Raw genomic sequence first — 26871 nt, forward strand, 5'->3', positions numbered from 1 at the left:
TATGAAAGACAGTTGCAAATCAAGAGGAGGGCAGAAACTCAAAAGATTTTTGTTTTAAATAGTTAAGAACTACAGAACTATTCTTTCAGATAACAAGGAAAACACAATTCTGGTGATCAATCCTACAACATATATTAGGAACTTTATTTTTTGATAGCACAGATACACAGTTCAATAAATCTATGACTGGTTAAATACCATCTATTCGGGTTTGATCATTAAATATCAAGATTCATTCAAACAGCGGAGGCCGTTGTCGTCTTTGGATTATAAAGTCCTTCAACATTATTTGATTCAAATAAAGACAACAATGTTCTTGCTTCTCACCTTTATTCAAGTATTTCACAGCAGTTGGCTTACAAATTACAGTAAAAGTGTTCCAAATTCCAAAAGTTCAAAATCAAAACATTTAAATAACTTATTATCATACTAATATGAAATGGAAAGTCATTTTAATACAATGCTCAATAACTATAGAATTCAATATATAGCATAGTTAATGTTGCAAAGCTAAGCATTTCAAACAAAAATAGACACACCTTTATAGGAAACCAAAACAAGACACCAATGACTAAGAAAATAAATGTACAAATACAACAGCCAATGCTGCTTTTCAAAGGAATTCAAGCTTATATTATGATGAATCCCACGTTCATCTACATAACCTGGCATTCTCATATTCAGTGGAGGTGGGATTATGAAAGACATGAAATAAAGCAAACATGAAAGACAAAAAGTATATTCTAATGAAATGAATCCAGATAAAACGATGCCAAGGGGGAGGGGGAGATTGAAAAAGGTTAATAAATTTGGTAACCTGTAAAAACATTTCTGGGTTTTATTAAATGCTACCAATGCTGCTACTGGCACAGGACATTAAATTGCAAATGGTATAGAGAACAAATGAATTCATTTCAAAAACAGTAAGGACGCAGCAGTTCCTGAGACCTATTCAACCCTTTTTAATCAGAAACTTGCTACAAAATTCAACTATGTTTCTCAACAAATGTACAGTTTGTAATAATTTCCCAAATCTGCTCCATAAAAAATTGCTGCAAGTTTAGTGTAATTTAGATTGTAAAATACCCTCTTGCAATTATACTTTTTCAATAAATAGGAAAGGAAAACATCACTGTGAAAACATATGTTAATGACATTTATGTGAGTTCCTATTAGTCTTATTAAATTTCTATAAACTTTTATCTCTCTACATTTTAAATAGATAGTCCCAAGCAGTCATTTTATTGAAATTTATTCAAGTCGGGAGATGAAGGCTCAGATGGGAATTCTGAAGAGCACTTTGGATTACTGCAGTTTCTTGAAGCCAAAAATTTGCAAGTTGAGTGAGGATTGCAAAATATCTTATAATCAAGTACCTTAGCTTTAGAAAGTAAACTGTAGCACACACACACTTATTACAGTATTCAGTAAACACTGATGGTAACTGGTAAACTGTGTGACTGAAAAAGCTGAGGTAGCTCAACAATATAGCTGCAGTAGTCCAAGATTACTGTTGGTTTGTAAAAGTTATTATGTTTTGCATATTTTATTAAATGCACCTTAAATTTTGAAGAGGCTGTAGTGGATATTTGGATAGTGGGCTTTGTAACGCTGGACCTGCAATTGTGTGAAAAAAATCTGTCACATTCTGTGATTGGAAAGAAAAGGAAAAAAAACAAAATGCCAGCTTCAATTCAGGAATAAAGACAACACTATTACAGCGGTCAGTGGCTTTAAAATTCTCAAAATTGCATCCAGTTACTCCAGCTATTTATCATGACGCAAGCTTAAGGGCTTAATCCACTACAAAATGAACATTCAAAATTCCAAAATCCATCAATAAAAAAGCAAATCTTAAGCTAAATATTGTCAAAAATCAATAAAATAGTTGATTCACTCCATCCAGTTTCTTAAATTAAGAAGTTTCTGCTTCATTGCATTCACTGATGGCAAATTAATGTTGGGAGAAAGACAATGTGAACCACTTTTATATTTTATAGCACCAGACTGTGCAACAGTGATGGCAAGTGGTTTTACTCTGTAATCTCAATGAAGTCCAGTTTGGTTCTGTAGGCTAGTCTGTTCCAGGTACCTGAGACAATAGCACCAATTCACAAAAAAAAGATTAAGACCAAGGCTCTGAATGTTGCTGAATGGCTCAGAAGACTACTTCCTTGCAAGCAGTTCATGTGATGAATCTGTTCCTCTTCAAAGGTTCACAGGAATGTATGAAAGGTCTTTAATAGATTCTCCATTTCCTAAATCAATCAAAACCAAAACAAAGATATCAGTAAGCAACTTTCAAATTACACAACAGCTATGCCAGGACAATACTTGATCAGGCAAAGAAACCTGAGTGAAGTAAACACTGAAGTGAGGTACAAGTTATGTAGGAAACAATCATTCTTTCCAATAAAAAAACAAATTCCACTGTTTAAGAAAACAATGACAATGAAATTCACCTTTAAAAAGCATTGAAGTATTAACCACTGGATGCACTTTCTTCTTCCCATACCCAAATTGATACAGCATTATTCCACTTTAAATTGAACTCCCCCTTACCCTTCCCCTGTTAATTTCTCAATTCTTAAATCTCATTGGTTAAAGTGATACCCTACAGATTTCTCTATCCATTCACATTTCCATTGGTGCACCATTATCAGCATGGACTTCCTGCAACCCACTGCACAAATAACCTTTGAACTGAAAAGGTGTAGGAGCAATAAAACCAGAAAATGCTGGAAATATTCAGCAAGTCAGGCAGTACCTTGTGCAGAGAGAGAGAGAGAGAGAGCGAGAGAGAGAGCGAGAGCGAGAGCGAGATATTCAGTCAGGTAACTGACCTGAAATATTAACTCCATTACTCTACAGAGATGTTGCCTGACCTGCTGAGTATTTTCAACATTTTATGTTTTTATTTCAGATTTCCAGCATCTGCCATATTCTATTTTCAGTGTAGAAGTGAATCTAACATTCCATTAGAAGCCCTGCTGCACCAGCTGAAACCCAGAATGTTGGGGATTCGACCTCATCTTCTCTTAGTGTATTAAAGTATACACCATGTGCAAGATGGTGGGGCTTGTGTGATACCCAAGGACTTGGTGAAGTGGAAAATGCCTTTCACTCAAAAATGAAATTGACCCTGCGCATTGTATGAACTTGATTTCTAAAACCAGCAATACTCTTATCACACGTGAAGGCTTTCTCTTGCCAAAATAATAATGATGATTTTTCTTGCTCATATTTTAAAATTCCTTTGCCAAACATATTGGGGCTAAAAGTGCCAAAGTACTGGTAGGCCTTCCAGAGAGGTTTGTTGAGGTCAATATAGCAACAATGAGATCCAGATGGAAGTAAACAGAAAAAATAATCTAATTCAAATTGTGGAATTGGCTAACAAAAGGAAAACTACAATAAATTGAGTAATCTTACCCTAGGGGATTTGAAAAGTATGGTGTTGAAGGAATCAACATTTTGAAATAGAACCCAGCTTGACAATCAAACTATGAAGCAAGGTCCTCCTCCAGTTTTTGGGAACTGACTAGAAGCAGTTATCAGTACTTAACTTTTCAAACAACATGAAAACTGCAGAAGCCCCAAGTACATTTTCCATTTACATAAAAGCTGGATCAGAGGTGCAGTTCCACTTTCCACTGTACAGGAAAGTGAAAGATCATGTAGGCAATATTTTAGACAAAATATCTTTAAAAAATGTTTGAGCTTTCTCTGTCTGAAATGTGACTAATACATAACTCTGTCCAATAATACTGCAAATGCAGGTACCATTACTCATTTTATTTTAAAAATGCAAGAGAAGATATAAAATTTACATATCCTGTACAAGTCAATGAATAAATACTACGCTTGCACTAACTAACCCAGGTTGCTGGTAGACATGCTTTCCAAATGTCGAACAATGCAAAGAAGGATTAAAATATTTGTGGGGAGGTTGGGAGAGATCAGCATTTATGATCTTTTATAGAAACAACACATAAAACTATACTGTGCTGCATGAAAACTGTATAAAATGTTCTGTTAAAAAAAATTGGTTACCTGCCATCTGTTAATGAAGTACTTTCTGCTGTTTTTGGTCAGCTGACTCCCTGGCACGTGTGGAAACCCATGTTTAAGAAATGCTATTGAAAAATCCAAATTAGAGGAAGTATATTCCCAAGGCCAATAATAGGGAGAGTCATAATGTAAAAGGCTCCTCTGGGAGCTTAAGTAGAGGTAGAATAAGCTGCAGTTACACTCTTCCACATAGAAGTCTTGTTTGGTGATCACAACTGTTGACTTTTGAAACACCGGATTCCAGGTAATTTAGAATCTGGACTGAAAAACTGAGTCTCCTGTCCCATCAAAAGCCACAATGATAAAACCAGAATACTATGGAGCTGCCCATTTTAAGTATTAGATTAAATGGGTCAAACTTGTACCACCTGGCATTACATCATTTTAATTGAAAAGAGCATTCTGACACTGTCCTTTACTACCCTGAGTGGTCAATAGCTGATTCTGATGTAGTTCAATCTTCACTTTAACATGAACAGGCTTTCCACCAAACTTGGGAAAATCCACAAAGCTGCATGGGACAATGCCTCAATTCAAACTTGACTTAAATCTTAAGTTATCCACTACTGGTCAAACCATTTAATTTCCCCAGACAAGTTTAATGATCTGCGAACAAGACGTCATCAAAATTTAAATTTCAACCAAGGAACACAGCCCATTAAGTGAATGACGGGAAAGGGGTATGTTATTAAATAATCCTTGAAGGTTCTATATTCAAAAGCTCAAAAAGAAACAACTGCCTCAATAATCAAGTCCATGTTATTAGCTAATTCAAAAATCAAATATTGAACAATCTATCCTTCTCATATATCTAATATATTCCTAATGTTATGCAACACAACATGATCAAGTTGACCACTGATTTCACCTGTTATAAATGCACATCCTTTCAGACTGGACAGTGGTCTTGATTATAGGATGGGACAGTTCCAATGTTGGTTTTTAAGGCTAGTTTATATTTGTTTTATTATTGCAGCAGTTTTCCTTCACATCAACACAGCAAATTAGTTTGAATCCAAGATAAGGGTCTGCATCAACATTGCTTTTGCTCAATTTTATCCTGCACTTATAAGAACTAAAAGGAGGCCATTTGGCCCATTAGAACCATCCCAGCTTCTGCAGAATAATCCCATTAGTACTGTCACCCCTTTCCTTATCTCCATTAACCCCTGCAACTTTTTTACTCTCGCACAAACCCATCAATTTCCCTTTGATTTTTTTTTGTTAATAACCTGTACTAAAGGGTAAATTTAATACAGTCAATTAATCTACCAGTCAACAGGATGTGGGAAGAAACCATAGCACCCAGAGGAAAATCATTTGGTTATGGAGAAAATGTGTGAACTCCCCATCAATAGGATCTGAGGTTAAGATCGAACTCAGGTCCCTGGAGCTGCCACTCTACATCTTATACTTCAACACTTTGCAAAATTTAAATTTTGCTTCTATAACCCATGACCAAATGATTTTCATCTTCTATCCAACTTGAAAGTTTCCTATTTATGTCAAAATTCTTCCTAATCCTAACTACCTCGTCACATCCTTCACCTACTATTCTGTGCTCTACATCCTAGAAGACCAGACATGGAACCTTCAAAAGCTGTCCCAAATTTTAAGTAAATATCAACTATAAAAGTCATGACCATCCCATTACCATCAAATGCTATCTTTCCTAACACAGTTCAATGATTCTAAATTGTTTATCTCTATACATAAAATGACCATAACAAACATTTGAGTATTACCAGAATATTTATGAACTCAATTATCATGCCCAAAGTAATCATCACAATCTTTAGGAAATTGCAATAGATACTTCCTGATAGGCAATGGAACAATTTTGGGTGTGTGAGATTTAATATTCCTAATTTTTCAATTAAGGTTATGGTATTTATTTTCTTCGAAGTTAATTAACACTGCATTTAATGGACTGATAGGTCATTGTCATACTCTACATTATAACCTACTGAATATAATATTCTTTTATGTGTCACTGAATTTAAATTTATTCATAACAGTCTCCAGAAACCCATCAACCAGTAAAGAAAATTCTTCTCCCTGGACAGTACTTTATAAACTTAGGTACTTTTTCAATGCAGTGGCCTTCCCTCTACTGAGGTACTGCCTTACAAGATATCCCAAACTGTGCTCTAAAACACAAAGGAAAAAAATAATGGTTCTACTAGATGCATGTGCTGTTGTATTTCAAGTAAAATTATCATCAATTACAACATTAGAATTTTTTTTAAACTCAAGAAAGTTACTTCTTGTTAAAAAGAAGAGACTTTCTTGAAAGCAAGTTTAGATCACTTACATAAAAATTGAATGTCCAAATGTATTGTAATTAGGTTTATTAGGTTTGAAACATACAAGACATATCAGGTAATTAATAATCATAAAAATATACCGATGCAAAAACAAAACACTGTGGATATTGGAAATGGGTCAGGCAGCATTTGTGAACTGATGATGAATCATCTCGAAAAACATCATGTGCTTCTTTTTTCACAGATGCTGCCTCACCGGCTGAATAAAACCAGCATTATTTTTATTAAAAGATACAAGACCAGTGTTGTCTAACTGTGAATTATTTCCCATTAAGTAAAACTAGGTTGCGTTTTAAGTCAAAGCTTACCTCAAGTAAACGAGTTTTGTCATACTCCTTGCGATGATGATAGATGCATTGACTAAGCAAAGAATAAAGCTTTTCAAGTTGATCAACTGTGAAGTTATTGCTAATCTTAGTGGCCAATTGGAGAATATGCTAAAAAAAAAATGAAAGTTCTTGTGAACATCAACTGTCTGTATGTATATAAAGTTGTTTGCAAAGAGACAAATAATATTGCTGATGAATATTATTTTAATGTCTACAGGGCATTCCATTCATATGCTGTCCATAATATGAGAAGGAAAACATCAATTAATAGTCCTTTATCAATTTACTTTTATGACTTAAGATTGTAAATGTTAAATAAAGTCCTTTAATAGTTTTGTAAAGAAGTCAAAGTAAAAATGATTTCAACTGTGACTTTTAGATTTCCAGCATCTGCAGTATGTTGCATCTTAAACTTTCAGGTGCTAGTCAGCCATTTACCTTCAATCGTGCATGGTCCACAATTACTGGAGGGATGAGTTCAGGTACATCCTGCTCCATGTGGACAACTGTCTTCTGTTCCCCTTGTTCTGGATAACTGGGTTTCATCCTGCCCAAAACTAAAGGAGGTTTTCAGTAAAATTCCTTCATTCACAATAACCAGAGAGGAACTATCATATAATTTTGCACTTTAATTTCCAAAAATTATATATGAAAAGCACATTTTAAAATTCTTAAAATTAAATCTCATTGAACACCTCACTCTTTTCACAAGGCAGCCATAATACGTACAAATTCTTACATTCTGGAAATTTTATTTGAATCACTCAACCTGATTGTCATCTGAGTAAGATGGTCACAACCATCCATAGAATTTTAATAGATTTTCAAAAAGCTGTATGTGTAATGGACAAAAAACTGATTTGCACTTCCAAAGTATCTTTCATTATCTCAGGACATTGCAAAGCAGTTTCCACTCAAAGAAGCACTATTCTAACATTACTTGGTTGCTGTACATCAAATGGCATGATTTCCCCAAAGGCCAAAAATCTCAAGAAACAAAGGAACTGGAATTTCATAAATGATTTCTGTTAAGCTTACCATTTTTAAAAAAAAATCAAAAATGAGAATGAGCCACCTTATAAGAATATATCCCTATCTATTTAGCATTACATTTTTTCATTGGCCCAGAATTTACTGGAAAAGTACAGTAAGCTCACAGCACACACCATTATTAGTGCATTTAAAAAAATGTCCAGGAAGAAATATGGCAAAAGATACAAATCACCATGAACTATTGAACAACATGGTGCTAGTCTCATAACAACAGTTTAACAGTAACAGTCATCAAGTAAAACTGGAGTCTTAAGCTTGCATGAACTACATTGATTTTAACATTTAACAAATTGACAGTTGAGAGCTTTGAACAAAATAGATTCCATTCCCAATCTGTAAAATAATGAAGGTGCAACTCATATTCTTTCTAGGGCAGTACCTTTATTCAAAAGACCAATTAAATGTAAACTCCATTCCACTTCTCCAAAGACTTAAAACACCAAGAGTCTTTTGGCTCTCAATTGCAATATTCAAAAATTGATTGGGCTCTTGATCTATGAAATGTCCATAGACTGTTAAAACTTTTTTTTTTGCAAGGGGAAATCTCTGACCACTGAGTTGTCAATCACACTGACGTAGCTAATTAAAAGTCCTAACCAGACTGTGGTCTATCCTTTGAATCACGAACAAAGTTTCCCATTGTCTGGTTGATGAGTACGCATTTCAAGATGGCGTGCAAATTGGGTTGAATACTTTAAGCAGATGTCACAAGCGGAAACAATGAGGCAGAACTTCCAAAATCCTACTAGCTGTTACTCCTGTAACTACCAGTTCTGAGAGGCTTTCCTTCTTGCAAGGTCAGTGGGTGCCTGCTTAAGCCCATTTAGTTATCTTCTGATTTGCCACCCATCAATCTTGTAGTGACTCCACTGTGACACCGAGCACTCCATAGACCTTAGTCTCCCAGTGCAACCTTCACGCTGCTTCATTCGCCAATTCTTTCAATACAGGCAGTGCTGACCAAGTTAGCTTCGGCATATGCTTACTTACACTTGGAACATGCAAGAGTCTTTTCTCGTGGCAACCAGCCACGCATTCTGGCCACCTTCACCCTCTATCAACAGGTAAGTGGTGCAATCACCACCAAAATGTGATGCATCTGCCCAGGCAGTCCTCATAGCAGTAAGATCTGGGGCCGTTTGACAGAACTTAAGGAAATACAGTCCCTGGCAGGGCTCAATGCCCATTGTAGTAACAATTGAATCAGATTCAACCGAGGGATTGAGCCCTGCCACCTTCAGACTGGTAGTCTCCTTTGGCGGCCATAAATTGCTGACTGAATTGCAAATTCTAAGACAAAAAAAAACAAAAAATTGGGACAAACCTTTAGATCATGAGTAAATCCACAAGATTTCTACAAAATCTGAACTTTGTTAATCTCCAGCTTTTTCCAAGGGAGGGGCAGGGGGAAGGGGAAGGGGAAGGGGAGAGAGAGAAAAATGGACGCAAGCAGCATACTGCCAGGGGCATAGAGTCAAAGAGTTCTAATGTCTTGCTGGTCAATAGAAGATCTGCCCTAATGTTAGTCATCTGTGACAGTAGTGTACCTTGTCAGAAATTACAAATGACATTCCCTCAGCTTGATTAACTAAAGTAATATTTCAGATCATCACTGTGTGGCTATGAGAAACCAATGCCTTGAAGAGAACTTATCAGGTAAGATGACAGCCCTGATTAAATGGGAATATATTATTTCTCATGTCCTAGTTCTAACAATATTACTAATTGGCCTGCAGACATCAGGACTTAACTGTGTTTCTTGAGAGAATTTCCCCTTTTTTATTCTTATTAAAAGAAGAAGGCTGTCAATAAACAGAAAAAGATTGCCCTCAACGCACATTTTAAATCTTAATGATGGCAGGATATCCTTTGATAGCAGTCAGGAAGAAGTTTCCATTCTAATCCACAGCAAGGATGGATTCACAGAAAACAAATACACTGCTAATTTAGCATCAATGCAAAGGGCAGTTACAAAGATCTTAAGTGCGCAAAACAGGACATTCAAAATATTAAACAGTTAAGTTAAAGCAAACTACCAAGGATATAGATGTAACTTGACCCTACAACTCACTTTATGCATTGGAGATCATTGATAACCCTTGAGCTCAAATCTTAACCCAAAAAAGCTGCAAATTTTAAAACTGATTATAGTAACTTCAGAATATGGCTTTAATAATAACATTCTCAACACTATTATAAAGCTTTGCAATAATTACATTAATTTAATTATTCGAGTTAACAGCAAGCTGTTTCCTTGCCATTTTACTTTTGAAGCATTGTACTCCTCAAACAAAGACATTGAGTACTGAGGATTGGAACTTTCTTTTCCCATTTATTCAGTTAGTACTCCTTGATCATGTCCATTGTGTTTAATTCATGACATAAAGTTCCTCTATTCTGATCCAAGTTCATACAGATGTCCTAAAATCTGCCTCGATTCCAACCTTAAAACCCCTATAAGTACTTGGGTGACATTTCTAGTTCTCACAAAAGGCAGCAAATATTTGGTGACACCCACTCGTTATGAAGTACTGTTGTAATGAATAGATTTATCTTTCTTGATTTAGATTTAAATTCTGATTACAAAGATGAAATAACTGTAAGTTGGCTTCCCATCCATTATCCCATTTTTTTAACTAATTACTTTATGTTAACAGTTAGCGTATACTATAATGTGCTAAGCTGACAGTTTTATACCAATCAATAAAAAAAACGTGCAGTACAGCTTTATTTTACCTGTGACAACTGCAAAAGTGAATTCACAAAATGACATATTACAGTAACTTCACTCAAATATATACTATATAAAAAGTAAATAAATAAAATTACCATCCTTTTCAGGTCCTAATGCTTTAAGATCAACATCTTCATTCTGAGAACACTTTGCCATGGTTGCCTGTGTTGTACCAATTACAGTTTGTGAGCCATCTCCAACCAGCTGTTTTTTGTCTTTTTCACCTACTGATAACTTTGAGTTTGGCACAAGCTGAGTCATTAACTCCTTGATAGGTTCAAGCTCCTTTTCAGGCTTGTGTTTTGCAACAGACAAATCAGTACCAGGTGCAGGACTACCAGATGTGCATGTCCTGTGAGCTAAACATTCTTGAACAGGTTCACTTTCACCACTTGCCATAGATTCGTCACTCCATGTGCACTCATTTGGTACCGACCCCTTGCCATGAGTGCAGGCATCATTAGGTACACATTGTTCTCCCGGGGCAGCATTTGTTTTCCTTACAGAAAACTCAGTATTCCCATCTAGTTGAAAGCCTGCCGACTCATCTTTTATCGTGGATTTGAGATCACTACTCCTTTTCTCCACTGTACCATTTTCAAGTTTATTTCCCACCTGGCCAACATCCATGATGTCACATGATGATTCATCATTGGTCAAAGAGAGATCTCCGTTCTCATGATAATCTGTACTAACTTCCAGTTCTCCATTCTCTGCTAGCTCACTTTCTTCACCTTGGTCACCATCACGTTCATCATGTTTAATATCATCATCGTCTTTCTTCAGATGGCTCACTTTTTTTGGCTTCCTAATAATACCACGACCCCATTTAGAACGACGACGTGGTTTCCTTTTAATGTGAACTGTTGAGTAACAACACAGAAATTAACATAGTTTAATAACAAAACAAAACTGCAGCAATTCATTCGATACTGTTTTTTCATCAATCCAGAGATAAGTTTTTTTTTTACCTAATAATTGCCTTCAATGCTTATCCATGATATGCACCACCATGCAGCACCACAGCTTGTAATTCTCAGTAGGGTTTCTTCAAGATTATTTTGTCACAATGCTTAATGGATTAATTTTGCTGTAACAACACCAGGTTTCTCTCCCAACTGAGATCAAAGCCTTTAACATTATTCTGAGCTCAAAAATCCTGATCATATCAAAGAGAGTAGAGACAGCAAGTTGTAAAAACTTGGGAGGCCAACTATAATATTAAAAATGAGAGCTCTAGTCTCAATGTGGCCAGTTAGTTCTTTTGATTTCCTAAGAACTTCTCAAGATTTACCCAGGAAATACCAGGAGACCAGTAACATTAAGATAACTGCCTAGGAGCAAAGCTGTCGAACAGAAGCATGGATTAGAAAAGTTGATTGTTTATATACATTGTGCAGAGTCCCTAAAACACAAATTAAACAGTTGTATAACTACAGAATAATGGTATGCATTACAAGTAATCTTTAAACTTGAACCAAAAGCTTTTCTGCACTCTCACTTTCTTTCTCATCTAAGCTCAACCAAAAACATTGTTAATACAAATCTGATTGTATAATCTGGTTGAACAATTGTTTTCTACTAGTTATAAACAACCCTCAAGGTAAACAATAAAACGTGATCTTGTCCACTTAACTCTCCATGAATGGACGTGGACATATTGCCACTGTAATAATTAATAAAAGATTAGTTTTTTTAAACTTATGTTCTATAACCTAGGACATTACTTTGTTGTATGCTGGATGATTTCACTGCTTCACTTTTCAGATGACATAGTGGGTTTAAATCAGAAGATACAAAGTAACTGTTAGTGAAGTTAAACTGTGCTACCTGTTCATAGGTCAGCAAGCAGCACACTATGTGTAAAACTAGTTTAGATGCTGATTTTGGATCATGAGATTTTAATACTTAAATTAATTAATCATTTTGTGTAACTTGGAATGAGAATGTAGTTATCATCTAAATATATTTCTGAATAGTAGCACTGTTTAACAGCTGTTTTGTTTGCTTCCGATTTTAGTTAGTAGCATTATATGACACATACAGTCATAAGAAGTGAACTAAATTCACTTTATATTAAATGTTACACAATGTGTGCACATTTAATTGAAAGTGTAAACACCTGAGGGGATAGATGAGTACCTGATGGTCACGAAAGGCTCAAGAGCCTGATTCTGAGTTATGACTACATGACCTGCAGTATCAGACAGCATCGTAACAGCTCTGATCCATTTTAAAACTGAAGTGGTTCGTGCCATTTACAGAATTACTCATATCTAGTATCACACCATGTCCACTATTTGATAGTGTGTGTGCTTAAAATGTTGTGAGTCACCAGCTCTGTCCACTTGGTGGCAGTGTAGAATGATTCTGATCTAGGAATCTTTGACGGCTGGATCATGCCGGAATGCAGTTTGCCTAATTGGTTCTACTTCTCCCTGCATCTCCAAACATTCTTACATCATGATTTGCTGGAGGTGAGAACTGCTGATCATATGGCAAGGGGTCCAGAACACCTGGGTGCTCAATAACAGCATGATCAAAGGAGTATCTCCTCAATCAATGAAACATAGGGATTGAAATATAACAGGATAACCAAGAAAGGGATCAAATTTGAATCACATCTGGTACAGAAAGAGAAAGAGGGAAAGGAAAATTTAATTAAGAGGTATTAAAATGTCAAAGAAAACAAACAGAAAAAAAATTAAAATGGTTTCAAGTTCAATGGTTTTTTTTATATCAGAGAGGTTGATTGGCAATGTATCACATCTATCACATCATTAAATAGTACTTACACAGTTAATTACCAGATTTGTCTTTGGTGAGTTTAACTACCAATTAATGTGCAAATCCAGCATTGTTTTGAAAAAAAAACAGGAAGGCTAAGAGTGAGAATGTATTTTTGAGAAATGCATAGAAACCAGTAACCTCTGGAGTTTTATAACTTATGCAAATCCCGATTTACACGTTAATAACAGCGTGCAACAAAAATTTTTCCAGCAAGGTTTGGCATGATCAACAGACATCCTTTGGTACCAACCTTACAAAAGACTGATGAAAAAAGTCCCAAATCCATTGTTGAGGAAGAGTAGAAGGTACAGCCAAGAAGAGAAGATAGCCAAAGACTGAAATGAAAAAAAACCTACAGATGCTAGAATTCAGAAATAAACTACTCTTACAGCATCCAACCATTTTTTCAGTTATTCTCCCATTTACCCCATCCCTATCTATCTCACGTCCCTTCCCCATTGCCTGCAACATTCCTCAATTTTGCCAGCAACTCCTCTCCCACCTCTCCCCCAACCTCAAGTAGCCATGCACTAAATGCTCTCCCCTCTCAGTAGATTCTGTAAACTATCAACAACTATCTCTCACACCACCTTTCCTTCCACCTAAAAGCTGCAAGTCCGAAAGGTCCTAATGCCCTCTGTGAATGAGATCAAACATAAAAGTTAACATTTATCACCTTAATGTACAAAAGATTGAAAGCATTCATTAAATAGTATCTGCACCAACCAGCAGCAGCCACCTGTTGAAATAAAGCTGTCAATTGCCTCAACTCACCCTAAATGGGTCAGTGCAGGTGTTAGCGAGCTACTTAGTCCACCGTCAAATCCAATCACGTCCAAATAAGCATATTTTTTGGAAGATTCAACTTACTGTCAGAATGCACAATGAACGGACACATATGTAATTATACAGACTTACAATGAATACCAGGGAAAACACATAGATCTTACCAATTTGAAAAATAAATACTACAGAAACCATATGTTAAAGAAAGTACAGGCACTCCCCGACTTACGAACGCCCGTACTTACGGATGCCCATACTTACGAACCGACCTTCGTGGTCAGTTTGTAAGCGGGCCCGGCCCCCGATCCTACCACGGTGGCCATACACCTTCTTTGGCCCAACCCCGGGCCAAGTGCGTATGTGCGGCTGGGGCCATGCGCGGCCGCGATCCCCGGCCCAAGTGCGCATGCGTGGACACTGTTCCGAGTTACATACAAAATCGGGTTACAAACAGTCTCAAAAACAGAACTCGTTCGTAACCCGGGGATTTCCTGTATTGAAATTCAAAAAGCAATTTTGTTTTCAAACAAGATTATAGCTTAGGACTTGCTGGGTTAAATTGCAGAGGTCACATCTACTGATCTTTGGAGACAATTTTATTTTGGTTCTTTTGGACATTAAAGGTCAATTAAGTTGGCCAATGTGGCATTTTAAGCCAAAACACAAGTTTGGCCTGGCTTTAACGCAAAACACATCTCAGTAAAAGAGTTGAACCTCAGGCTTGAAAAGGCAGCCAAGGAGCTAATGTGTTCATTACCACTTAACACTGCATATTCCACTCACAAAAGAGGCTGGAAGTTATTTTGGTGAGATGCCCGACCTAATGTTCTCTCCAGCTGTGACTAAATGAATAGGAGTAAACCAGTCATTGCCAAGGATTGAGAGTGAGTTAAATACATATTGTTTATCCGGTCAGATTTGAAGCAGTCTTTTGAAATATGTAGGGAGACTTTCTAAGACCATTTTTCAAGAATTCAACATAATCAATATTTAATCAAAACCTTTGAGGACTGAAAAGATCAAGTCCTAGGCTAATCCACCTTGATTGTAAAATGCTCATTATATCTAAAACAATGGTACAAAAATTAATTTGGTATGTTAATACATATAAAAATTTTGCATGTGATCCATTTACTGACACGATGCTCAATATTAGAACTTACTTGCATGCCTGCATTCTCCATTTGTGGTACTTGTGTCTAAATTCCGAGTTGAGTCTTGAGCCACATCTCTATTTGCTTCTGAACTGTGATTTGCCTGATTTGCTGCTGCTGCTATATCTGCACACAATAAATAAAAGTGATTCACAATTTGCAATGGAGTAGCTTCTACATACTGCCAAAAAGTATCTTTGGTCGCAAAACATCACTTTCTATCTACATTGATTTATCCAGCAACTACTATTCAATGGAGATTTAATTGCCCTTAAAAATTAACTGAACAACAGCTGTATAAAGCAAATAACTAACCAGGTATGTTCCTAAGTGCAGGATTGCTTCGTTACAGATAGTGTTGAGGTCTCACAATAGGATTTTCTAGCCTACTTTATTGAAAAAAAATACACGTGTAGCATATTAAATTCAAACTGGGAAGCAACAGGTGATCATATTATCAATCAGATCTGAAACAGACATGAAGACATGTAGGAAGTGCAATAATGCCTGAAGCATTGAACTTCTAAAGTTCAGATACTGAGTATAAAATCAATTGAAGGCTCGTGAGAACACCAATGTACAAGAAGCCTAAAGGGAAAAATAGCAAATGTTCAAACAAAAAATTGGAAATTCTGCAGCTGAAATTCATCTTGGTAAATAAATAGTTGAAAAGACACACATTCAATATGATTAAACAGAGATACAGGAAAAGCAACAGGTGCTTAAACATAAAAAAAATCAAAGTACAAATAATTTGTATAATTGTAAAGCAAGCTAATAAAATGGAATATGAGCAGATAAATGTATTGAGCAGATACGATACAAAGATCTGCAGAGGATACTAGTGATCAAAGCACTAATTATAGTCAGTCAAAGCATAGCCAAAAAGTGCTTAAAAAAAAAGGTGCTCTGTAACCATAAGAACATCACCTTCTGCAGCTTACCCGTCAAGTTACTGACTTGGAAATATAAAACTGTTACATTATCATCTAAATCCTCGAACTCCCAATTCAAAAACATTGAGAATATTTTGACCAGGATAACTGCAGCGAATCTAAAAGTCAGCGCACCACCACCTTCTCAAGGACATAAGGGATGGGCAATAAATTTTAACTGTACCCATATTCCAGAAAATGAATTGAAGTTTTTTTCCCTCAATTATGTGAGAGACATCAAAATTTCCAAAGTGGCAGATAATATTAAAATAATGAGTAAGGCTTTAAGGCTCCCTTAAAAAGCTGGAAAAACAAGTAGCAAATAAAAATACAGTGAATACAAATATATAAGTCTTCGAGTGAAGAACCAGTAATTTGAATGTAACAATCATGTAAAGCATTTAGGAAAAAGATCAAGTAGATAATTTAAGGAGTTTATTGGGCAAAACAAAATTGAGTTGAATGCAGGGGCAAAAAAAAATCAGGTGTCACTAAAAGTACAGAACAGTGCAGTTTCTCTAAATGTCACTAGCTGAACCTAATCTGGCAACAAACGAGCATCAAGCCATGGGACGGAAGGCAATTAGGCCCAACTATGTTGTTGTAATGACAACAAAATTGTTACTGTTTGCCATGAAACTGACAGCAAATTCTGAAATACACATATGCCTTCAAACATGGAAATCTAGAGGTCACTGTAGATGGGAACTGCCTTTTCCAACATCCAAAAATCCAGAATCAATAAACTGACGAGATCTTCAGGTATTTATGAACTATTCTTATGAATAAAAGTAAACCCCAATAATGTTATACTTTGACGTATGAGGTACAAGGTAATTTTTTTTTAAAAAGATTTGCCAGGCCATAATTACTGGTCAACAACCTTGTGTACCACAAAAACTAAATTCCATCTATTCTATTTGCATATGCAGCTTGTCACATTTCAAAATGTGTGTATTTATAATTTTGGGGCATATAGAACATAGAACAGTACAGCTCAGGAACAGGCCCTTTGGCCCATGATGTCTTGTGATAAAAAATTACTCAGCAACAATGTCATTGATCTGAACACTGGCCGACACTAAAGCTAAATATGAGGTGTATTATATTTCTCTTAACCGTCCTCCAATTAAGTATAATTGGGGGATAGGTGCTAATTTTCTCAAAAACAAACAAGTCATCATTGCCTTCACTATTTTTCCCAACTTTAGGGCATTATACACACACAGAAATCATCTATCATAGAAGCAAAAAGGCAACACCTTATACCACAGTTTAAGAAAAGGCTGTAACCATCTCAGCAAACTTGCTGAATAATCAATTTCAATAATTATTTGAAGTATTGTTAAGTACAAGTAAATTAAAGAAATATATTCTATTAACATTTCTACTTAAATGATCCAAACTCATTGAACAAAATAATCCAAAAGTAACTTGTATGATTCTGGTATGATAAAATTGTACTATCCACACTACAGTTACACAGTTGTTACATTACTACATTTGTAATCCCAAGGCAGGAGTTAAAATTCAACCACAGCAGAATTTAGTTAATTAGTTAAATAAGGATTAAAAAATTACTATCAGTAATGGTGACCAAGGTACAATAAAGATCTAATGTCTCTTTACTCTCAATATTTGGTCTCACCCATGCAATGCCAAACCATAACAATGTTGTTAATGGCCTGTGAAATGGGCCTGTAGTTGGATCAAATCATTAAAACATACAAGAATAAACATGGCATACCATCCGACAAGCTTGGCAAAAATTTGACAGAAACAAAAGCACATCCAAACCTGTTCTCATCCATCTAATGTTCTCTTCATTACACACAGGAATGTTCCAAAACTGGGAGAACTATTCCATGTACGAGGCAAACAACAACTTGACATAATCATACCCACCTAATTATACCACTCAGCCAAAGCATCAAGCCTTGGATATGTCCTGTTCCACCACCAGGACAAACACATCGCAGTATAGAAGACCGCAGTATAGGAGAGATTGGACCTGGCAATCATCAACGCTGACTCTAAAACTCACAAAGAGTCATGAAAACTCAAAGTCTCTTCGAACATGAGCAAGGAGAACTTTTCTTGATTTCCCATCACTCTCCCTCAGAAAGGCCCATCAGTACTCTTCCACAATAACCAGTATTTAGTAAGAGCCCTAAGGGTAGCAAAGTTATAGAATGAATTCTGGATGGTAGAATTCAATCACCAAGTGGCTCTGTAGCAGGACTAAATGCTCCGAGGGTCATAGCTATTAGACGAGGCTGCGAGTTAAAGCAGGAAAACAAAATCTGTAATCTCACGGCCCTACTTGACCTCAATTAAACCAAATTATCTGTGACAACGTTGGTAGAAGTGACTCAGAGAAGCCCTTTTAGTGGATAATCCAATATTTTCTGTGGTATCATCACAATGCTTTGTAGTGAAGCTCCAGACCCAAGAGCTCAAAACTGGGCATCAAAAGAGCACAGTGAGCCAACAGCAACAGAAGAATTAAGTTCCACCATGGTCTTGGAAGCTTATGGCCCAGCATTTCCTGACTACCATTACCCATCAAGCAGGAGCCAAATCAGTGTGCAGAATCTGAGAGGATCATCAGGTGTACCTAAAACTCCGGTGTCAAACTGACAAACAAAATTACAGAACTACATTCATAATCTCAGCAATCCTGCCATGTACAGCCAGGAATGGTGGTAACAGGAGAGATCCTTTGAGCATCCAAGTCCTTGATGATGAGTGCAAAAGACAAGGATGAATCTGATATAACCACTATTAATTTGAAGTATCAAATGGGTATCAAATCACCAGCTCCTTCATGCTGTCATATTCTCACATTGCCAGATAATGTAGGAGGCCCAACAAACAATGTGCTAGAGGAACTCAGTGGGTCATGCAGCATCTGTGGGAGGAAAGAAATTGCCAACATTTCAAGTCGAAACACTGCGGATTTGACCCCAAACATTGACAACTTCCTTCCCCCCACTGATGCTGAATACCCACTGAATTCCTCCAGCACATTGTTTGTTGCTCCAGATTCCAGCATCTCACCTCATGTCTCTAATGTAGACCATTCAGCCCATCAAGCCTAAGACAGTTGTCAAAACAATCCCACCAATCTTACTCCACCCCTTATTTTTGAATTATGTCCTCCATTATAAATCTTTCTACAGCATTTTCAATTCACTGTAGTATTATCAAGCAGCATTTGAACACACATGAAACAACAAAGGATGTGATCTCCATCAAGATCCCAGCTGTGATGCAGAAAACTTCTACTCCAGAACCAGATGTGCTTCAAGTTAAACTGGCAACCAAACAGCAGAGTGGCAAGGTTGCCAAGGTTTATCCTGGCCACTAAAAAACAGTACAAATCAAATCAGGCAAATTACTATTCCATTAGTCTACTCACAGTCATCAGTTATTGTGGGACTTACCAATAAAGCGCTCACTAATAGTGGTTCCACTGAGCCCAAATGGCACTAGGCGTTATCACAACTGGCTAAGAAAAAGACTCAAATTCCATTTATATTGTGAGATATCAAGAAAGTTTCCGACCAAATTCGGCATCAAGTCCTTAAGAGTCTATTACCAATGGAATAAAGGGGGAGAAACTCCAGAGGCTGTAGACCAATACAGGATAAATTAAGATTACTGTGGTTGATGCAGGCCAATTCAGCTTCACAAGATTTGCTGCAGCAAATTCTAATAACAGTATCCTAGATTCTACTGCCTTCAGTCTGCAAGGTTGGAAATGAGGATTTTCATTACTGATGCAGTATTCATTTCTATTCACAGCTCCTCAGAAAATGAAGCAGTCTGTAACCAAATGAATCAAGATATGCAGGCTTGGGCTGATCACTACAAGCAAGTTAGCTCGAAGGCTGTCAAAACACTAAGCATTTTATTGAGCACACTCACGAGCCGCCTTCTCTATGCACGACACACAAAAAGGATTACTTTCACCAAGTCTCACAAACAATAATGGTGGGGCAAGAGTTCAACAGAAATCTAAATGGACAAAATGCACGAACTACAAATACTCTGGCAACTAAGGCAGGATTTTCTGCGGCAAGTGATTCACTTTTACTTCCAAAGACTTTTCCACCATGTACAAAGGATGTCAGGATTGTGCAGAATATTCTCTATTTAGCAGAGTAAGTGCAACTCCAGCACTCAAGAAGGTATTCCTCATCTGAGTACAGCAAGCTATTTTATTGGCTTCTCATCCCTCACCATAAACATTCAATCTCTCCACCACTGACACATCTTAGCTGAGATGGGCAACTTGCCAAGGTTTATTGAAAGCAGCCTCCAAAGATTTAACCAGCACTACCAAGAAGATACAGGGCAGTGAACACCTGAAAACCAGGACTATCAACTTCTCTTAACAAATAATATCATGGCTTGGAAATATACTACCAATCTTCATCTGGCTGTGTGAAAATCCTGCAACAGCACTACATGGAAATAAGCAGTTTGGTCACCACCACCCTCTTATATACATTTAAAGATTATTCTAAATTCTAACATTATCAACAACTGCATGCCAAGGAACAATAAAACCCTGGTCCTGGATAGCCTGTTAGTATATAGGGTTTACAACAGCAGACAAGAGTCATTTAAACATTTGTTCATAAAATAAAGATTGTACAGTGTACCCCTCCATTATAGCCGTTAAGGTAATGGAAATTTGCCCCTACGGAATTCACAAATCACTACCAAAAAATCTGAGATACGGAATATAAATTCACTGTTGTGGAATCTATGTGGAAAAAAAATAAACACAAAATATACAGTATACAGAAAATCGAACTAGTTTATCAAGGACAACTATCACAGGTCGCCAGTTTGCAATGGGAAGCGAGTTAAAGAGATTTGCTTTGGAAACTGACAAGGCAATCTCTTCTATTGGTACTTGTACAATGATACTTTAATCAAAGAGTGTAATGTTCGCTTCTAGTTAATTAAAACAACCTTTTCTCTTTTGCCTGCAATACAATCAGAATTCCTTTGCCTATAGACTGTGCACCCTCGGGGGCCTCACTGTGGAGAGAAAAGCTTCCTGTAGGAACACATGTCCAGCTATAACATGGGATTCAATGGGGAAAAAAGGGTCCACATTACAGGAAATAACAATACAGATGGTTTTCTAGGAACACAACCTCTCCGTAACGCGGGGGTGCACTGTATATAGTCTGATTGGTTTAAAACCACTACATCAGCTTTACGTGAAATCCATTATATGCTCTGTTCATTGGAGGAAATAGAACAGGAAATGTTGCAGTATTCAAGCAAGCTAACATGGAAAACTGCAGAATCCATTCTGCATTATTACAGATATTATTAGTTTCAGCAACTACTCACTTCGCTTTCTCCTGGATTCTTTGATATCTTCACAGAGTTTGTTAAACTCAGGATCTAGCTCGGCAGCTATCATTGCATGTGCAGTATCCTTGAGTGTACAGGCTCTGTGCCGAATTATGCGATCTATAAAAAGAAACACCAAGCAGTTACGTTGGCACAAAAAAAAACTGTTATTAACATTCTTGTTTGGAATTAAGTAGTTCCCATAGCCTTTCTATGCAAGTCATTTACACAGATTTGAGCTCAATGACAAATATTCTGATTACCCAATAACCTTCTTCTGTCGAAGTATAATGTAATGTGGAGACAAAGAGAAAAAATATAATTTGAAGGAGGCAGATTGATGGAGAGGAAATAATTAAATTTGACAGCACAAAATCAAATATTCAGGATGACTGCATGATGAACTGCATCTTTAGACAACCAATATGACATGAAAACTCTACATTTTGATTACATAAATTATTAGTCTGAAACCATGGGTGGAATCTTGTAGTAGGCAATTCTGGCTCCAAATTAACTATTATGCACAAGCAAGCCAATAAGATAACCCATTCTCACAGTAACTGAATGCATTATGAATCAATCAATGAATGTCACTTGCTCGAGATTTATAGCAACATTAAATGTTCTTTCTTACTTAACTCAAGAGAAGAGGTACCGATGGCAATGTTGCAATGAAATCCACAATATATTTAAAGGCCATTATGTCATTCTGAAGTAAATTGGGCAAAATGGCATAATGTAAAATAAAGCCAGATGTACTCAAAATACTGCCTGGCAACATCTGTGGAGAGAGAAACTGTAGTTGCTGTTTCATGTCAATAATCTTTCATCAGAACATTTCTGATGAAAGGCCATCACCTGAAACAATTGGCTAGATTTTACACAGTGGTGAACCAACTCCACTCACTGCTGAGTTCAATAAAAAGATACAAACTTACCTGAAATGATCCTTTCAGCAGAAACTTGTGAGGGAAAAAGTTGATAGGATCCTCCGCATCAAGGCCCTGCGCGTTGAAGGGCCTAAGGACGTAAAAGAAGCATCACGTCGGGCGGCGTGAAGTAGCCCGCCCATAAATCACTCTGAAGTTGCTGTCAGTCACACGGAGTAATGCAAATGTTGATAGTTTTACCATTGTTATTTTGCAAAATCTGGGCCATAAACTGTTTCTCTCCACAGATGCTGCCTGACTGCTAAGCATTTTCAGCATTTTTTTCCAGGTTTCCAGCATCTGCACTATTTTGATTTCTTTTTAAAAAGAGGCAAAGTATCCTTCAAAAGGGTAAAGATGATTCAAAATTGAATTTAATTGAATTTTACAATCTACTTTGACTACTTCAAAATGAATTTATGTGTTCAAGGCAACAGATTTTGTGCTAGGTAACGGAAATATTTCCATTTATCAAAAGGATAAAAAGACAGTAGGAGAATGCAAGTTCTATCTGTCACTATGCAGGTTTCCTCCAGGTGCTCCGGTATCCTCCCACTTGCCAACAACGTGCGGGTTGGTAGGTTAATTGGCCACCGTAGATTACCCCTATTTAGACAAGTAGCACAATGTGGACAGGTGTGTGTGTGTGTGACCAAGGTGTGAGCATGACTGACAAGGAAGGAATAAAGTACAAAGTGGACAAGTGTGTGTGCGTGCGTGTGCGCGCGTGGGATTTGGGGAGAATAAATTGGGTTAGGATAGGATTAGCATAAAAATGTGTGATTGATGGTCAGCGAGGACTCGGTGACTTGAAAAGCCTGTTTCTTTGCAGTTTCTCCAACTCCAAAAAGCTCCCAATGATCCACTGAAGAATAGAATAGAACCTCCTCCTGCTTTTCTGACAGTAATGAACCTAAATCCCAATCTCAAAAGTGCAATCCCCAATAGCATATTTGCTACTTCACTATGTCTGTGAGTTTCACATCAATAGATGACGAATCACCAGAGTATTAAGACTATACATCGTTATCTAAAAGGTACTTTGACTATTCAATTTAATCTCAATCAGAGAAAACCACAATTCTGACAGTACAATGAATCTGAATCTAGGTTGCAGGATAATAGTGTCCCCATGTTTTCCACATTCTGATGGTTGGTTGACTTTTATCAGCAACTTCAGAACAACATAAGCACATAATGTTTATTTGCTTATTGTTGCATCATGAGATTTGAGATGTAATTCAGGAACTGTTTTTATTTTGTTTAGTCACAATTAGTTTGCTAGTTAGCCAGCAAATCAATACTTGGGTATTTTAAATCCCATCTTACCTCCAGGAACTTTATCAGGATTATATTCAAGAGCATTGCTACAGATGAGGTTAATATCTATAAGGAAATCCTTCGCCGTTTCATACTTGTGGTTATCAATTTTCATCATCATGGTTGATAAATCCATTGGTTGTATGATGACTTCCAAATAGTCAGAAACCTACAATTTTATTTTAAACAGAGCAGTGTTCAAATTTGAAGACAAACATGTGCAAATTTTAAACATTTACAACAATAAATATTCCTATGACAATAATATCAGTCTGTTGCTGACTAGACCTTTGACCTATCCACCTTTTCAGAAATGCTAAATGCTCTTTTCCCTTCTATAATATTGACAACATATGCTACTTGCCAGTTAATGAAACTTCTTTCTTTAGCACTTTTACCTCCAGGTAAATTTTACTGACACGCCATTCAGCTGAAATACTGTTTTTTCTCTCTCTCTCTCTCTCTCTCTCTCACACACACCCACACACACACACAAAACTACTCCCAACTTGCTGAGTATTTCATGTACTTTTTGATCATAAGTATTTTACTTTTGTAGTATTCCCATTTCCTCTATTTGTTTTTAGTTTGTACTAACTCCTATCCCAAATGGATAGGAGTTAGTATAAACTCCTTTCAGGTCCAATATTAATCCAGCCATTTCACTTAGATAATTAACCTAGAATCTGGTATACATTTAAATTGAGAGGCCTGTGCATATTTCCCTCCCTAAACTTTATATTTTAAGTTCTTGATCAACAAATAAATGTTACAACTCTTCAATATTTACTGCTGCCAAATAACACTGTACTACCACTACTCCCCCGTTAATTTTATCTCAGTGATTTATTCCCCTTTAAATTGACTGAGTGCTTGCCATCCTTCCCATGGTTATACTTATTATTTTTAAGCTCAAACACCATCTATAAATTCGCCGATGACACCACTTTTGTTGATAGAATCTCAGATGGCAGTGAGGAGATTTACAGGAGCAAGATAGATCAGCTGGTTGAGTGGCGTCGCAAAAACAACCTCACACTCGACGTCAGCAAGACCAAGGAACTGATTGTGGACTTCAGGAAGGGGAAGTCAGGAGAACACACACCAGTGCACATTGAGGATTCCGCAGTGGAAAGGGTGAGCAGCTTCAAATTCCTGGGTGTCCACATCTCGGAGGATCTATCCTGGGCCCAACACATTGATGCAATCATTCAGAAGACATGCCAGCGGCTCTATCTCATGAGGAGTTTGAGGAGATTTGGTATGTCACCAAAGACTCTTACAAATTTTGTACGGTAAAGAGCATTCTGACTGGTTGCATCACAGCCTAGTATGGAGCTTCCAATGCACAGGATTGCAAGAGGCTGCAAAAGGTTATAGACAGCCAGCTCCATCACAGGCACAAGTTCCCCTCACCATTGAGGGCATCTTCAAGAGGCAGTGCATCAAGAAGGTGGCATCTTAATTTAGCCCCCCCACCCCCCCCCCCTTGCTGCAATCTTTGTGTCATTCCCTCGATGCAATTAAGCCAAAAGCAGAATCAACATCTAGGACATGTCCTCTTCTCATTACCACCATCAGGGAGGAGGTACAGGAGCCTGAAGACTCAAACTCAATGATTCAGGAACAGCTTCTTCCCCTCCACCATCAGATTTCCAAACAATCCATAACCTCATTATTCTTTTTTGCACTATTTATTGATTGTTGTAATTTATAGATTCTTATGTCTTTGCACTGTACTGCTGCCGCAAAACAACAAATTTCACGTCATATGTCAGTGATAATAAATCTGATTCTGAGCTAAGATGACTGTCTTCAACTTGCATTCATCTCCTTCTTAATTTAGCCCCTCCCCTTGCTGCAATCTTTGTGTCATTCCCTCCATGCAATTAAGCCAAAAGCAGAATCAACGCTGCAATGATCTAGCCTCGTATAGTTCATCATTACATTGTAATGCATTTGTGCTGATACACTCGAGGAATCTTAGCAGAAGGAATCATTGAAAGGGTCCCTGGCCAAAAGCTTAATATCAGCTTTTAAAATTCTTCATTTGTAACTGCTATTAATTTACCTCTTCAATATCCACAGGTTTACTAAAGATATTAAATCGTTTATCAGTGGCAAGTCTTTTAGTAATATCCCTGAGAAATAGCCGAAGTTCCCGAAAGGTATTTTCCTCTTGTTCTTCCATCCGTTTTATTTCCTCCTCTGATAGTTGCCTTGGTGGAGGAGGCAATGCAGGTGGAAGGATTTCCAACGCAAGCAAAGCTGAAAGAAAATGTATAGTTACATAAGAACTGTCCACATTTTACAGAGAATGCAAAAGTGAAGATAAAAGCCAAGAAATTCTTTGGCACCTGGAAAGAGATATTATGCAGCTTGTCCCTCACTTCTAGTCTAAAGCTCTATTGATAATTTCCATGAAAGAAATTTATAGAAGTACTCTTTTAGTATCTTGAAGAAAGATTGTTCCTCATGCAATTAAATGTTTGTTGAACTTGGCTCGACAACTAATAACTTTAGTCTGTGTAGGATTTTAAAATACAATTACTGTCTTAATTCCCATATCTTGATTCAAGATGACATTTCTTTAAAGAAAGATCAAATGAAACCTATTTACAACATGCATTAGGACAAAAAGATCAAAAATTGTTGTTTCTATTAACAGAAAAGACCATCCAATGCCACTGCCCTTGCTTTTTTGAACAAATCTGTTGGTGATTATCCAATGATGAAAGTAGCTCACAAGGATGTGTGGCTTTTCAGATTAGAGTCTCTTTTAGATACTTGCATCTCACAAAGGGAATGGTTATTCTGTATGATGCTGCCAATTTCATCATCCTAAATTCTGCATTAGCAGTGAGAACACTAACTGAATGTACACCATCCTAGATGTGTACCCAGACCCTTTTTATTCTCACTGATTGAGATCAGTTACTTGGCACTGGATTTGGGTTACTAACACTGGAAGCAGTGTACTTTTGGGGATTTTGATAGATAGATGGAACATGCTACAAAATGGCATCAGCTTCTTAGTCTAGTGCCAACAAGTTTAGGACTT

General features: G+C 36.9%; 1 protein-coding gene across 3 annotated transcripts in view; it reads right to left on the minus strand.

Annotated features, from left to right (window-relative positions):
* Positions 1-313: 313 nt before the first annotated feature.
* Positions 314-26871, minus strand: part of atad2b (ATPase family AAA domain containing 2B) — a 106631-nt gene continuing 80073 nt past the window's right edge. For all 3 annotated transcript variants that reach the window (XM_052024676.1, XM_052024677.1, XM_052024675.1), the window contains exons 21-28: positions 25882-26078; positions 23820-23979; positions 21556-21678; positions 15254-15370; positions 10610-11377; positions 7166-7284; positions 6707-6835; positions 314-2258 (exon numbers count right to left, since the gene is read on the minus strand). In XM_052024676.1, coding sequence (XP_051880636.1) covers positions 2217-2258; positions 6707-6835; positions 7166-7284; positions 10610-11377; positions 15254-15370; positions 21556-21678; positions 23820-23979; positions 25882-26078 — 1655 coding nt within the window. In that variant the 3' untranslated portion in view covers positions 314-2216. The remainder of the gene's footprint in view (positions 2259-6706; positions 6836-7165; positions 7285-10609; positions 11378-15253; positions 15371-21555; positions 21679-23819; positions 23980-25881; positions 26079-26871) is intronic.

This window comes from Pristis pectinata, chromosome 10 (assembly GCF_009764475.1).
Source record: "Pristis pectinata isolate sPriPec2 chromosome 10, sPriPec2.1.pri, whole genome shotgun sequence".
NCBI classification, from domain to species: Eukaryota; Metazoa; Chordata; class Chondrichthyes; order Rhinopristiformes; family Pristidae; genus Pristis; species Pristis pectinata.